General features: G+C 33.1%; 1 protein-coding gene across 1 annotated transcript; it reads left to right on the top strand.

The window, feature by feature from the left end:
- Positions 1-4,360: 4,360 nt before the first annotated feature.
- On the top strand, positions 4,361-15,131 carry LOC117104185 (2-hydroxyacyl-CoA lyase 1-like). The gene is made up of 17 exons (XM_033244882.1): positions 4,361-4,516; positions 4,862-4,966; positions 5,329-5,369; positions 6,377-6,457; positions 6,597-6,669; positions 6,825-6,902; positions 7,544-7,638; positions 8,635-8,747; positions 9,035-9,170; positions 9,641-9,746; positions 10,026-10,115; positions 10,444-10,605; positions 11,728-11,828; positions 12,216-12,374; positions 12,923-13,027; positions 13,903-14,095; positions 14,600-15,131. The coding sequence occupies exons 1-17, from the start codon at positions 4,454-4,456 to the stop codon at positions 14,630-14,632; spliced, it is 1,734 nt and encodes a 577-aa protein (XP_033100773.1). The 5' UTR covers positions 4,361-4,453; the 3' UTR covers positions 14,633-15,131.
- Positions 15,132-16,848: the final 1,717 nt, after the last annotated feature.

Genomic DNA, 16,848 nt, shown 5'->3' with positions numbered 1-16,848 from the left:
ATTATTATTATTATTATTATTATTATTATTATTATTATTATTATTATTATTATTATTATTATTTAACACCGTCACACAATTTACGATAATGACGCAACCATTTATGAAATGTCATTGGCCCTGGAAAAGTTTAATTACTGCCTGTTCTTTGCATATATCGTTGGCTTTTGTTGGGTGACAGGGGAAATTAAAGGGTTTCAGTGAAAGGTCGGTATTTCGATCTGTCTCATTGGAAAATTTAATAACATGAGGTGCACTATCAGTCATGTGGTAAACAAATGAAAATTTTATTTCCACATTTGAATTGCTTAATTTGTATATTTAAGTAAATTATTAACTTCAAATTAAGAATTTGAATGAGAAAACTAAAATTCCCTCATCAATTTCCGGAAAGTTAAAAAATAAATTTCCTGTATTCACATAGAACCTTAAATTGGCTGGTAATCAATTTGAGGATTTATGTAGTAAAATGTTGTTTTTTTTTATTTTTTTTTTGTCAATTAATATGGGAATTATATTTTAATACTACAATTGATTGGATGTTAACTTGGAAAAGAAAAGTAAAATGATTAGCGGAAACAAACTCAAGCAAATTAATTTTAAATTATTACATAGAACTATTCCGACTTAAAAAAAAGATTATGTATATGGAAAATTCTAAACTCAAACATGCTTACAGTGCAACTGTGTTGACGATGATGCAAATTTATTTTATGAGTGTGCAGAAGACATGGTAATCTATGGCGTTTACATTAATGATCAATAATCAAAGAATTACAATATTGAGACAACCCTAAAAAACATTGTACTTTGTACTAGGAATAAGTATGTAGACCATTTGTTTTCATTAGGTTATTATTTTTGCATATATAAAGCAAATGTGTTAAAACAAATGAATATAAAGGAAATTTACCTCAGTCTACCAACTGTTTACTGTTGAAAAGATAAGAAAATACATTGAATAGGCCCATACGAAAGTGATATATGTAAAAAGGTGCTAGGCCTACATGTACAGTATAATGCTTTAGTAATCGATCAGTTAACTTTACTTTGGATTTATTTTGTTTTTAATTTCAATTTAAATTATATTTTAGATGTCTTTTTAACGTCTTGAACGATCTACATGGATGCTATTTGTTATACTTTTAGCTCCAATGAGCAGCTCTTAGAAAAAGCTCATTTGAATGATCTATTGATCGATTGATTGATTGATTGAGACGTGTTTTTTCATCCACCGTGAAGGAGCGATCCTTTGAGATATTTTAAACTATAACTGTTGTGTTTTTGCAATGTATATTGAAATTGTATCATATTTGTTTTCTACAAAGTATAATACTGTATATTTATATTACCTATGAGAAACTGATATAGGGCCTACAGTAGTTATTTATGCCAGAATGCCAGATAATGAATTGTGAATAGAAGTGGGACGACGCCACGAAAGATAAAAAAAACAACAAATCCATTCATTAACAAAGAATACAATAAATTGCAGTTATTAGTTACAAATTGTTAAAATTACCGATACAATATATTATTATATCAAAACAACTTTAGAATATTTCAGTTCAGTATTTTCAATCAAATGCTTATTAACAGCTTGTGAAAACCCACTAAGAGAAATCAGGAGAGCATTTCTAATATCAGATGATAGAGAGCGTTGAAGAGACGATTGAAATGATTGATGAGTGGCGAATAATTTAGAAATATATAGGCATCTGAGTAACGTTATTCGTTACTGTTGTACACTGAGGGAATCTGATGTACGGAACATCATATGGAATGACCGAGTTAAGTACCTCAAACGCAGAATTATGATCCTTATGTCATTAGAAGGCTACTGCAATACTTATTAGCATACATGACCGTTTTGTCAGGTTTTTTTTGACACGCCACAGTATTTCTCGGAGGTTAAATGATGTGAAGCTTTATGTTGGAGTCATCAGCATCACATCTATATTTGGACATAGTATAACATAACACAACAATAATATGATATAATATAATACAATACAATATAATATAACACTAATATAATATAATACAATATCAATATAATATAATATGATATGATATAATATAAAAATATAATATAATATATGATATAATATGATCTGATATGATATGATATGATATGATATAAAAACGATATGATATAATATAATATGCGAGTGTGAAAAAAAAAACTCAAAAGGGATTAGAACCCGTGAACGTCTGCAGACTATGCAGACGCCTTAAGCCACTTGGTGGAGCTTCGTTGGGAATTAAAATCCGATAAAAGCAACTAACTGTATACATTACAATCTGTTGTGTAGGCCTATATGCGTACCGGTAATTGAGTAGTTCAACTCAATGAATGTTACCGAAACGCGGCGTCTGCCCTCTGTGGCACGTTCAGGTTCGTTTTTGAATGCTGCTTTTTTTTTTATTTAGGCCTGTGTAAAAGCAGAAGTCATGAAACTCCGCTAGCTGTACTCGTAGGGTAGGGGTGATGGCTGGTAATCAATTTAATGATTTTTGTAGCAAGTTTGTATAGCAAAACATATTTTTCTACGATCTGTTCTGGTGGAAGTAATTATAAACCTATTTATTTATTTGATTATTTTAAATAAGCTAGGCTATTCAACATTTTAATCCATTTTTTAAATGGTTTTACCGATTCTTTTGGCAGGCAGCATACTGTAAAACCTCTATTAGAAGCCCTGTGCTTTTTCTTTTTAGGACCCTTAAAAGAGGCTTCTTTTCGAGATGGGCTTTCTTTTAGAAAGATAGGACTTCTTTTAAATATTTTTTAATGGTTTTACCGATTCTATTGGCAGGTAGCATACTTTAAAACCTCGATTTGAAGATCTGGGCTTTTTTTTTTTTCTTTGGACACTTATACGAATTATATAATATTAATCAAGCGTGTGATATGATTAATTACCATATAAAATAATTAATTAATTTGTAACTTATACAAATTATATTAACAATTATCAATCTTCTAATGAATTTATATAGACGGAGTTCATTAGTTTCAACCAATGCAAACCTGCTAAAAAGATACACGTTCACTTGCTTGATATTTTCTTGATGGTACGACAACGAAAATTCACAATTAAGGCCATACCAGTGATCATTAAGCAAAGATTTAATTTCATGCTGGCAGTACCATTACAACTTTGGATGGCAAACTATTCCAGAAATCAACCACTCTAGAGTTTTGGAAATGAAACTTTCGGACACCTGGCCTGGGATACGAGTATTAATCTCAGCTTAGCAAATGTCTTGTCAAAAAAGTTAAGATGTCCTAGGAAATATCTTAAGCTGATTTATCAAACATCTTAGCAAAATCTTAGCTTAAAAATCGTCTTACACGGCCCATGCGTACAAAGGACTTTTTAATTTTAAGCATGTGCTATATTGATAAATCTGACTTAAGGAAAAAACGGACTTAAGACGAATTTAAGCTGATTTATAGTTTTATAAATCCGGCCCCTGCGTCTCTCTAAAATTTTTAGAAAATGTAAAAAAGTTATTCATAATTTATTTATAATTCTAAAAACCTGAATCATATCTGCTCTAAGACGTCGATACTCTAAAATAAAATAGGTAAACATAAAACTTCAACCTGTCAGTGTATGGCAATTGTTTTAATTCAGGCAATGTCTTTGGTATTCTCTGCGAGGATTCAATTCTATTAACCCAATATTATGAGGTGCCGACTTCAAAATGGAATACAGAAACGAAATCTTGTTGACCAAACCCAGTAGGTCTACCATTTATAAATTACAATCGTGTGAGAATTTAATTTTAAACATCAATAAATGATACGCTTTCACAATCATCGAGATGAGCTTCTTTTCCGAAATTACTTTTGCAATTTAAAAGGGGATTTTTTTTTTCTCTTTTAATTGTCTTGTGGGGAAATCCGCATTTATTCAACGTTATTTTCAACATTACGTTTCTATACAATAAAATGATAGATAGGCCTATCATATAAATAATGAAAATTATAAAAACTAAGTTGTATAAAAGGGGTAAGCTTCTTTTCTCCCAATTTTTTTTTTTTTTTTTTTTTTTTTTTTTTGATGCCTATTTTTTTCGAGGTTTTCGCAATCGGTATCTTAACTTTCTGTACTATACAATGTGATTATATTTAAGTACCAGGTAGTTTGACGAGGCGATAAACAGGAGGGGCAATATCAGTAACATAAAAGAAAACAGTTAATATCCTAAATATATTGTGCTATAATGTTAATCATTATTCAGATGTGTAGCGTTAATCGGACCTCGGTACATATTTTCCAGGTCAGTCGTTTTATCAGAATAAACAAAAAACAGTGACACCGCCCCCATTCAATACAAACATCAACATTGTGGATTCAGCAGCCAGATAGGCCTAGTTAGCCTAGACAGTAATCTTTCTGCTCATTTTTTACTTTAATTTCAAAAGCCAGGCGTATCTAAAATGGCAGACGATGTAGAGATGGTAGATGGAAATACAGTGCTTTCGGAAGCTCTTAAAGCGCAGGTAAAATTGATAACTAGACAGAGAATTCGTCCTAGACTAGGCCTAGGGCCTGCCACCAAGCCTGGCCTAGGCTAGCTAGCGTAGGCGCTCTATATGCCCAGGCCAGGGAGGTGCTATCTAGGAGGCCTGGCCTCTTCTGCAGCTAGAGAGGGGCTTTATGCCTAAGAGGTAGCAGTAGTCCAGCGTGAGTAGGGAGGCAAAGGCCCAGGCATGATGCCTATTAACTATGAATATCTTTTAGTCCATATTACTTTAGTAGGTAAGCCTTGGCCCGCTAGAGATAGTAGTACAGTATATTCTGCTAAATTTTGCTAAACTTTGTTAATTACTCTGCATTACTTTTAGGGCATCAAATATGTGTTTGGAATTGTGGGATATCCAGTGGCTGAGCTAGGTACTGTGATGCAAGCTACAGGCATAAAGTATTTTGGGATGAGGAATGAACAAGCGGTAAGTTGACTCAAAGAAGGATGTATGTTTACTCAGTGGTGGTGGGGAGGGGGATGCATATGAAGTGGGGAAGGGTGAATGTGAAGTGGGGTGTTCGATGGTTTTGTGGGGCACCAGCTCGCAAAATAGGCTGATTTGTGGTTATTTTTAACTACTAGAGCTTGCTATTTTTGCATCATACATTTTCAATGGGGGTGGGAGCAAGTGGGGAGTGCAAGTATTTGGGTGTTCACCCTGTCCACCACCCTAGATACACCACTGATGGTTTAGCACATAAAAAATATCATTTATTGTGAACTGATCGAAAGATCTAAGCCTGGATACTTAATTTATTCCAAGGGTTTTTTCTATTTTTAATATAGGCGTGCTATGCAGCTTCTGTTATTGGCTACCTCACAGGGCGGTAAGAGAAAAAAAAAACTTACAAATTTTCATTCATTCATTCATTCATTCATTCATAAGAGTATTTTATTTAAAAATAATTGCTCTTGCAGTAAAAAACTGAATTGTAACAATTTCATAGTAAAACGGGCATTAAAAGCATGAGAATAAAATCAACAGACAAAACAAACATCAAATCTTGAAAAGTTAGAAACTGATACATTAACGGGCAGTAAATTAAAAAATTTATTTTAATATTGTGAAAGCATGTGAAGTTATTAAAGTTGTAAATTCAGGGGTCTGGAAGAATTGACATCCAGTTGATTTGGCTAAATGAGATTGTAACACAAACTTATTATAATTTATCTGCACACGGTGATACCCATCGTCACTGACTACCTTCCCACAATTAATAATAAAAATAGAAAAAACATGCAAATGTTATCAGATTATTGCCTACTTGTAGGAGGCAGTCCCGATTTCCTGGCCGGACACTCACTGCTTCGTATGACGAATCCACATTTGCTTCCTGCGAGCGATAGACGACGCAACGCTGTCTGCTGATTGTCAGTGGCAATCTGAACGGATCCTTATTAAAAGACGATCACGTGCGTTCTCCGTCGCGTTGCCGTCGCACGCAGTCAGTAACAGGCTTAAGGGGGACTTTGGACCCCTGTAAATTATACCTTAGGGTTCGCTTATAATTTTGACATTTTTTGACAATAATATGAAACAAAGCCCTGTGAAATTGATGCACGCCTTTGTCATTCAGTATATTTCAAACTTTGTATATCGTCTTCATAGTGTATAAATTATAATGTTGAAAAGTGGCTTTCTGACACATCATACAATTATTTTTGCTTTCTCCTTTTTGTAAAATAATTTTGCAGAAAAAAGACAACCCTAGATTTTCGAGATTTTGGGTTGTAGGGCTTGGGCAACTATTTATTTATTTTATTTTATTTAGTTAGAAAGAACTATATAAATGAAATAAATTATTATAATAATGAATTTTCTGTGTGTTCATAGACCAGCGGTTTGTTTGGTTGTTTCTGGACCAGGAATGCTACATACCATCGGAGGTCTTGCAAATGCAACTCTAAATTGTTGGCAAGTTACAAATTTTCTAAAAACAAAAAATTATTTAAAATATTCTAGTAGCAAAACTGACTAATTTTAATGAATATCAATGTTTGTTGATGCTATTGTTCGATACAATAAAGTCAACAATTTCACCAATTATTTTCAGGCCGGTTATTGTTATAGGGGGCGCTAGTGATGCTGATAAAGATGGCTTGGGTTCATTTCAAGAATGGCCGCAGGTGAGCTAACCAATGAAAGTTATATGCTGTAACCCATAAATGTACTCTAACTTAAGAGTTAATATATTTTATAATAAAATTACTGAAATCAGAAAATAACCTATTCTTTTTTTGGTAATTAATAACATGTGTACAATTTTCCCCATTTTGTTTAGGTTGAGAGTGCAAGACTTTATACTAAATATACAGCAAGGCCCAGCAGTATTGGTCAAATTCCTGCATTTGTAGAAAGGGTAGGTGTAACTAAATTGTACTTAAATGTTTTAACCAGGTAGAAGAACATATTAAAGTTATATATGTACTAGTACTATTACATATTTTGTGTTTCATATTTGTATTTTTTTTCCAATTATTAATTTTAAAATATAAATTAATAAAGTTAAATAATGAATCTCTTGATTTCTATCATGCTTATTTGTAATGATAATGGTAGTATATTTATGTCTAGATAAATTATGGTGGCTCACTCAATTGGAGTTCTCATGTATTCATACACCTAAAGTACAGTTGTTGGCAGTGTGAAGGCAGGCAGCCAGCAATTAACTTTGTATAAACATTGCTTATGTCTTAATTAAAATTATAGCAATTTGAAACCTATCAGTAATTTAAATATTATTAAGGGATTAATATGCTAGATACAGGTATTCAATATCAGTATTATTTTTTAATAAAGAAAATCTGTAGAAATCTAAAACAACCTATAATATGGATAGATAATGGGTATTATGGATATAAAATAATGTAGAGTCAATGCTAATGGCAAATTGTCAATGATAAAGATATGGTACAGGAATAATCTAATAATCTATAATAATAACATCATAATTGATTTGTATATTTGAGAGTTAAACATTGTTGTTTATACATCAATTAGGCAGTACGTATGAGTATAAGTGGCCGGCCAGGTGCATCCTACATAGACCTTCCAGGTGATATGCTAATTGGTTCTGCGAAATTATCAAGCGTACGGTAAGAAGAACATGCACAGGATTAAAGAACTCACAAATTTCAACTTCTTTGAGAATATCTAAAGAAAGTTGTTCAGTGGAACAACAGATATATCAGTTGAAAACAGATCTATAATGGGGATAAAAGAAATTGGGGTCCAAAATTAATAATAGAGATTTAATTTTTAATTTCCTGGGTTCTTTTATAGATTCACTATAAGCAAGGCAATTTACCAAAAGGACGCACAACTCCGCTTTCGAACACAGTCCTTTGATCTTTACTGTGGCATCGACAATCCGATACTAGTTTGCTAGTACAGCTGTCAATTATTATATGCGTGCCATACGTTTTATGGTGTTAGTTACTATTTTACTAATTTTGGGTACTTTGCAATGTCTGTTACATCTGATTTCTTTTGACCGCAAGCTTGTTAAATGCTTCTATATACTGCAAATTGATTTGTGAAAATTGACCAAGAAAATGAAAAGTTATAGCAATTGAAAATTTACGAATTTTATAAAATTTCATGTTCTTGCGTAACATTAAACTGTCATTTTGACAGTGTTGGACTGATGTGCACAAAACAAACATTTGAGTAGATAAAGAAAATTTATTAATTTTTTCTGCAAAGTGAGTCTCATGAACGACAATACACCACAACATCGGTAAAATTAATGTTGAAATGAAGAATATAATTTCAGTCTAATGTTAGTGCAAAATATCCTTAAGCCTTTGTAATCACCGCACGACGCGTGATTATCATGGCAACTAACACACGCATGGGTAATTAGTCACACGCTGACGATTAAATGGTCTGGTTGCTATGGATTTTGTGACGTTCAGCGTGTAAGGACGCACGGCACCTAGAATGTCGATGCCAGAGTTATAACCTTTGATGTCCCGAGATATGCGTCCTTTTGTTGAATTGCCTTGCTATAAGAAAGACCAGTTCATTATTTATAGCTACACTTGAAATGTCTGCAAATCTTATTCTTCTTGTTTGTTGTGTATTTCCAGAAATATAGGCCGCTGTCCTGATCCTGATCCTATCTATGCACATCTTCCAAAGGTCAGAGAGGTCATTGATCTTTTAACCTCTGCTAAAAGGCCACTTGTCATAGTTGGGAAAGGTGAGAGAAAAGAGCAGAAATTGTTATAATGCTAAAAAACATTAATTGGAACACCTAAAATTTTACACAGAAATTATTAGTAGAAATTTTATGGATGATTTTCCGGCCAAGGTGAAAATTTAATGAAATTTGTTGAATAATTATTAAGCTTGGTGCTAATGGAATAAAATAAATACTCTGTGTCAGACACTTCCATATATTTCATGTATTTCAAAAGATAAATAGCATGTTTAACGATAAATTAATGACATAATATACATGAATATTTATATTTTACATGATCCCAGGTGCTGCATATGCAAATGCATCGGACGAGGTATGCAAATTCATAGATAAATATGCATTACCATTCCTACCAAGTCCAATGGGTAAAGGAGTTGTTCCTGATGATCATAAACTGTGTGTTAGTGCTGCAAGGTCCAAGTAAGTTTTCTTTTACTGTAATGTCTATTTCATGAATACTTACCCGAGTATTAATGGGTAAGTGGCATGTAAGCTTATTAAGTTATGTGCCCCGAGTATAAGTAAACTGTATAAGTGTAATTTTGCCCTACCTGACGTGTAAATGTACCGAATACACAGTACATTTGAAAACAATTGCAAAAAAAATCGCAAGTTGTTCTCGGGTGAGTCTCGAACCCCCGATCTCCAGATCACTAGCCTGGCATCGTACCTCTAGACCACCGAGCTTGCGCCTGATGGCCAGGGTTGAATTCGAGTCCAAGGGTTGAATTTTGAGGCCAGGGTTGAATTTCTCTTGACGCAAATCCAGTTATTGTCTATTATTCCATCACGACAATAACAATTACTATAAGTAAACTATTGATCCATCTCTACCACTCAACAGAGAAAAATCTGAAAGTCTCAAATTGTTTTCCATTCTCTTTCCTCAGAGCTCTTTTAAATGCTGATTTGATTGTTTTACTTGGTGCTCGACTAAACTGGATTATGCATTTTGGCCAACCACCTCGCTTCAATACCTCAGCAAAATTTATTCAGGTAATAAACAAACAAAAGTATCAATATTTTCTTCAGGTCCAGATAAGCACTCAACGAATGTGCAGTTATGATTCTTATGTTCAAAAACCAACAACATCTGGGCTTTACATCAATCTGTATTTAGTATGATTTTTATTGTATTTAGATATTGATTAAATATAGTATTTTATTTAGTTACAGTCTTTCTATTAAAAAAAAAACACTGTGTTTAGTATGAAGTTTATGCCTCCATACATATTTGTTTATAAGGTATCGACCTCTGTTGTATTTTGGAAATAGATTGATATCTGTCCCGAAGAGTTGTACAACAGTGTAGGTAGTGACCGAATACTGGGAGTGCAAGGGCATCTAAAGGTTGTCATGGAACAGGTAAATTCTATATTGGGGAATTGTATTTATTCTTTTCCAAATAAGAAGATAAAATAATGTTAATTATGCAACTAGTTTTAATAATAATAATGATAATAATATGGTTTATAAGCGCACATATCCAGTACAGTGGTGCTCAAGGCGCTACGGAAGGACTTTTCTGTGAACCTTAAAACTAAAAGAAACACTGCACACAACACCGCACTGTGTTTATAATCCTTATTTTTCTTGTTAATTTTCTTAATACTGTATCCATGAATACTGAAAATACGTACCATACATGTGACACCGACAAAGGTTGACTCTACTGATATTATTTACTTTGTAGATTGAGTCGCAGATGCTAACAATGCACCGATCATGGCGTTACCCTAGCAACACGGAATGGTGGATGATGCTGAGTGAAAAAGTTGAGAGCAATAAGGCATTAAATCTAAAACTTGCGAAAGACCAATCTGTGCCAATGAACTACTACACTGTACTACACCGGGTGAGTAAATAAAAACCAGTTTTTATGCTGTTTTAAATATTTCACTTGAATTCTGTATGGATTTACATGCAAAAAGCAGGATTTCCAATATTTATTGAAATGCTGTACAACTCAGCTTTCTAAGGGTGTCTCCTTCCAGGGACTGATCCAGAATTTTTTAAATGGGGGGTGGGGGGAGGCATCAATTTCATATAGGTCTAGATGTAATATAATTATACAGATAAATTTAGGCATGTAGTGGCAAAATGGTTAAAGTTGTCGCACAGTCCAGTATTGAGTAAATGAGCTATAAAATATGGGAGCTCAAAAAATTGCCTAAAAATCCATTTTTATGTAGGTTAAGACATTATGATGAAATAAAAGTGGGACGATCCCACAAAAGAGAAAAAAAAAAAAATCCATTTTTTTTTTTTTCACTATAGATCAACAGTTTACTGTCTTACTAATCATGTCCCAAAGTAGTAGTTCTGGAAGTAGTCAACAAATGTTTTATTTAATGTTAGTTTTGATAGTTCATTCTATTAAACAATGTATGCACAAATAACTTTGAAAGGCAATTACTCAAAATCATGTTTATCTTGACTCTACTTTCACTTTCCACTAACTTAGGTTTGAAATGCCCAATTTGATTGAATGACCCCTCATTTTAAAAATCACATATTCACGTATCTGAAAATACAAATAACTTGAATTTCAATTTTTGCTACAACTTAGCCATTTTGCCACAACATGCCTCAATTATGTATACGATAGAGTACCACAGTCCTGTCGTCACGACGCCAGGTGGCGCTCTCTGTTGTCAATAGACGTTAGTTACCTTTCATTATGCCTGAATGACTTCATAGGCTTTCTGGAATAGGCATTTTAAAATTATGATTGTGTTCATTGTATACATAATTTGATTCATTTGTTTTTAACTGGCATGCCAAAAAAGCTTGATGGAAGATGCTTCAACTATTGAGCTTATGGGAATGATGAAGTCTACCAGTGCCTAGTAGCTCAAACACAGTAGAAAGCTTCGGAATGGCTTATCTTAAAATAAACATCTTTGTATATGATTACTGTATATATATATATAAATTATTTATATAATTATTGTATTTATTTATATTGTTAATTCAGATACAATCTGCACTACCAAAAGATGCTATCATTGTAAGTGAGGGTTCCAACACCATGGACATTGGTAGGACCGTCTTGGAGAACTACCTTCCTAAACACAGGTAAAGTGATCCCTAGGTTTACTTCTTTTTATAATTACCACCTGGTACAATCTACATTCTAATAGTTGCTTTGCTGCTTAGAAATAGAGAAAGTACAAAGCAGAATATGTCTGCCAGAAACTATTTTAGCCAGCTTGAATGGACTGCAAGTTGGAATGATTTTATGGCCAATGGTATAGGAGTTAAATTTACCTCTTGCAATCACACTATTTGTTCAAAAGAAAATATAAAGAACTGATTACTCTCTGTTCAACACAGAAGGTCTCACCCTTTAGGCATGTTTCTACAAGGTTTGTTGGCATTATGAAATTAATATGGAAAGATGAGATTAGACATTAAAATTTTTTCTGAAGCATAAAAATTTGTTTATTACCCACTGTACTGTAGGTTAGATGCCGGAACCTTTGGTACGATGGGGGTTGGACTGGGATTCGCTATTGCTGCTGCAGTATTGGCTCGTGACCTCTGGCCTGAGAAGAGAGTGGTGTGCATTGAAGGGGACAGTGCTTTTGGTTTTTCAGGGATGGAGCTTGAAACAGTTTGCAGGTTCTTAAATTGAAATTCATTTATTTTATATTAATGCATCATCATCATCTAAAGCTTGGTCGTCATGTTACCAACATAGTAGGAGAATAACCCATAACTTGCAGCATCACTCTGCTGAAGTGCGTATGGGTGTGGTCGGTGACTACCAAGCCGCCGTAAAGAGGGGCATATTATATTATAGCTTATTGTTCTCATCATTCACAACGATAGAGTCTGAAATGAACCACAGCAGAGGGCAACCTGGGCCCCATTCTTCTGAAAGATGTTTACATTTGACCTCAATTTTAAGTCCTTATCCAAGAATACTTAGTTCTACCAACCGAACCCAGGGTGAGGAGTGACTCAAACCAGTGCCAGTGCTAAGGCTGTAGTTAGCTTTCCTCATCACCCAGAATGTAATAAAATACTTTATATATGATTGGTGAGAATGTATCTCATATATTGAATGATTGAAATATATGAGAAAGTATCTCATATATTTCAATCATTCAATATTTCATCAGCCACATGATTATATGAAACAAATTAATTCTTTTGGTTTCTTTTAGATATCATTTACCAATTGTGTTTATTGTTGTTAATAACAATGGCATTACTATGGGTGTTAATGATGATCTTTACCAAACCATTCCAGTTGAGGAACGGCCTACTAAGTAAGTTGTATTAAAGATGTATTGTCCCATGCTAAATACCAAAAAAAAAATCAAATATATTTTTTGAAATTAACTTGCCCGTTTTGAAGTAACATAAAAGTTATCAACTTGAACATAGAAATTAGTGTATTTAAAAAATGTCTACCCATCAGTTTACAACAAAAAATGATAGAAACACTTCCAGTCACTGGAAGTGTTTTATTATTTTTATTATAATTTTTTAGTTTAAAAATCAAGGATAATAATTTGTATGCTATTGCAATATGAGCAAGTTTATTTCAATATTATTTTTTTAATGATTTTTTTTTACATTAGCAAGGGACAATACATCTTTAACATCTACATAATCTTAATTCTCAAGCAGCTTAGGGAGGGGATTTTTGGTTGTGACAAAAACATCTTGTAACAGGAATTAAACCCAGAACCTTGGGATTGATAGGCAAGCCAGCATCTTCAACACCAAGCTACACCTCAAGATTCAAAATAACTTTAATGTAAATTTAAGGAAAATTTGTAATGTACAGAATAATTTAATGTAATAATAATAAAAATGTTGAAAATATTTAAAATACTCGAGCTAAATAATTCAGAAACAATCAAAAAGGGCATAAATAAGAGAGACATTCAAATGAGCAATTATACGGAGTACAATACTAAATACAACTAAATAAAGCCTACATGACTTTTCTTTTTTGGGGTGGGGGGGGGCGGTAAGTCGAGGAAGGAGACTTCACCACTTAGCAAATACCCCACGATTTAAAATGAAGTCACAGGACCGCTTTGTTCTGACTTTAGGAAACTTGAACTCTATAGGAGCTCTATACTTCATACTGCAAATAGCAGTAGAAATTTATTAAATTAATATTTCATTACAGGTTGCTCCCATTTGTGTTGACACCTAATGCAAGGTATGATCAAATGATGGAGGCATTTGGTGGCAAAGGATTCTTTGTTCGAACACCAGCAGCTCTGGAGGATGTTCTGGCACGTTGTTTCCATGGGGATATGAAGAATGAGCCAGTGTTAATCAATGCAATGATCGATCCTTTTGCAGATAAAAAGCCTCAAGTAAGACAGGTTAATCATTATCGTTATAGTAATATCCCTTATTATTACCATAAGCACCAACATAATTAGGAAGTTGTTAATTGCACGACTTGACCCCAAAAGAGATTCAGTTCATACATCACAATTCTGCATTCTCTGTAAGGATAAGAGGTCGAAACCCGAAGCTCAGGCTTACAGGCCGGATTGCCCATCTCTCTTTCTTATGGCATTAGGGCCAGACCATGCAAGGCTCGACACTCATCCCACACTTTAGTCTGTTTTACATTCCCAGCATACGCCGGTACCCATTACTCCTGATTAGAGAGAAACAAACATCAATAAAGTGTCTGGCTTAGAAACTTATCCTCTGTACAACCGAGATTCAACTTAAACCACGTTCTGAAAATTGAGATAACGATTGGATTTGATTTTGACTGGGTGCTGTCATGAGAACTTAGGCAATGCATGGAAGAGTAGATGGGGGAGTTGAATGTTGATTCATGGGATGAATTTTTTTTTTTCCAGGACTTTCAATGGCTTGACAGATCAAAACTTTGATGATTCAGGATGCACATATATAAGAGAAAAAGAGAACAACAATCAGTGGGAATCAAATTATCCATAATCGCTAAAAATAATAATTTTAAATCAAACTGTGATTGAAGAAGAGCACTGAAGCAAACTGCACAGATGATCAAAGAATGGTTTCACATATTAGGATGTTTCCGATGAAAGAGTAAACTGACCGAATCTCTCCAGAACCACCATGTCTAGACAGAAAAGCGAATTTATGAATGAATACGAATGCATCGATAAACATGAATTATGAGATTATTTTCGAGGAATGAGTGCAATAATGTTCTATAACATTTCTGAATGATTTCAAAGACAGGAATCACATTTAAAAAATAATTTTCAACTCAATGACAGAATATAATATTCATTATGGTACAGCTTTCCATGTAATATCTTAATTTAAAGACATTTTCTGTGAATACATTTATATTATATATGATGAAAATAATGGAATATAAATAAATTTGTATTGATATCAGAATAAAGATTCTTATATTTTATTTTTTATACTTAACATTTAAGTAACAGTACTTAAAATCTAATGAAATAAATAATTTAAGTATATCTGAAAAATTGTCCAAAAGAAACCAGTAGTCCAGTCGGTTGAGGCCTGAGGTTGAATCCTGGTTGGAGCTATTTTCAACTTATATTACATTCCCAAGCATCACCACAATACCTTCCAAAATTTTTCTTTTACAGCATATTTTTTATACATTTGTTATTTTTTAATTGTAAGTAAATGATTTACTTAAATGTACAAGTTAATCAATTCAAATTTGAATTCAATTTTTAAACTTTCATTAGCGCATGACAGATGCAGTATATCTTAAATACAATGTAGTATACTTCACACTCACATGAAACCGGGGATAAAAACCACAATTTGTCAAGATGAAAAACTTTTTATGTATTTTCTACATTTTACTAAACTCTAAAATCGATAAATAAGCCTTTGAAACACCTAAATTGTCATATTATTGAACACTTCAGAGCAATGCCCGACCACACCCACTTTTCTCTCATCTCACTGACATCTGACCCCGATCAAGAAAATCCTGGCGTCCCCTCTGCTCCATATGAAGTAATCCAAACCATTGTGATTCAATATTCAACATTTATTTAGATCATTACAATAGAGAACCCATATTTGGAAATGTATACTGCTGTATATGTACACCAAGAGTTACAAAAAAGACCATTTAATGACAATAATATATTCAATAATATTGTAGCCAATATTTTTTTCAACAAAAAAACAAAGCACCAGTGGCCCAGCTGGTTACACATCAAACACAATAGCTGGAAAAGTACAAACATTGACCTCTAAATGTATATGAACTGTGGTCCATACACAAATGAAATTAAAATAGAAAGGCAGTAGGATAAAATATGAATGAATTATATATGGTAAAAGTGCTGTAGTAAAGTATGAATGTACCATACTGTAGTACACTGTGATTATAGTACAGTATAACTAAAACACGAAATTAAATGGACAAATGTATCCAGAATGAATATGAATACAGTAGACAATATACAACTATAAATTTAATATTGGAAATGTATATTCATAACATTAAAATTTCTTTAAAATTCTAATATGCATTAAAACCATATACAATAATAACTGGTTTGTTTTAGACAGATAGTAAAAATGATAACTGCTTTGGACAATAGCTGTTTTTTAAACTAAATTCTACAAACAATAGTGTTGTTTTCTAGTAAATGTGTTATGAAATTACAAAAGTGCAGGCTAACTCAAATCAAAGTGCATATGCCGATTATAACAGCTTGGTCAATAGGGATATCGTTATTACTATATCTCATAATTATTATTTAGGTATTACCTAATTAACTAATGAGACATTCCATTGGTCAATTCCACCCGGTAAGAGTGGTATATATACATATATATTGCTTAATTTGCAATAAAAAAATTTATTCTGGAGATCGTGTGTTCGAGTCCCACCCGAGAACAACTTGCGATTTTTTTCGCAATTGTTTTCAAACGTACTGAGCATTCAGTGCATTTCACGTTAGGTAGGGAAAAAATTACACCTATAAAACATTTATTAATATGAAAACAAATATTTGAGGCATGCCATCCCAAAACCACTGTATGTTACACTGAGTAATTAGCATTTGAATGAGGCATTGTATTGTATACTTTGGCACAGAGAAGCCATAATACTTTTACT

This window comes from Anneissia japonica, unplaced genomic scaffold (assembly GCF_011630105.1).
Source record: "Anneissia japonica isolate Jap-2015-1 unplaced genomic scaffold, ASM1163010v1 scaffold288288_len553704_cov182, whole genome shotgun sequence".
In the NCBI taxonomy this organism is placed as follows: domain Eukaryota; kingdom Metazoa; phylum Echinodermata; class Crinoidea; order Comatulida; family Comatulidae; genus Anneissia; species Anneissia japonica.
Note: the sequence above shows the minus strand (reverse complement) of the source record. Positions and strands in the feature narration are given on the sequence as shown.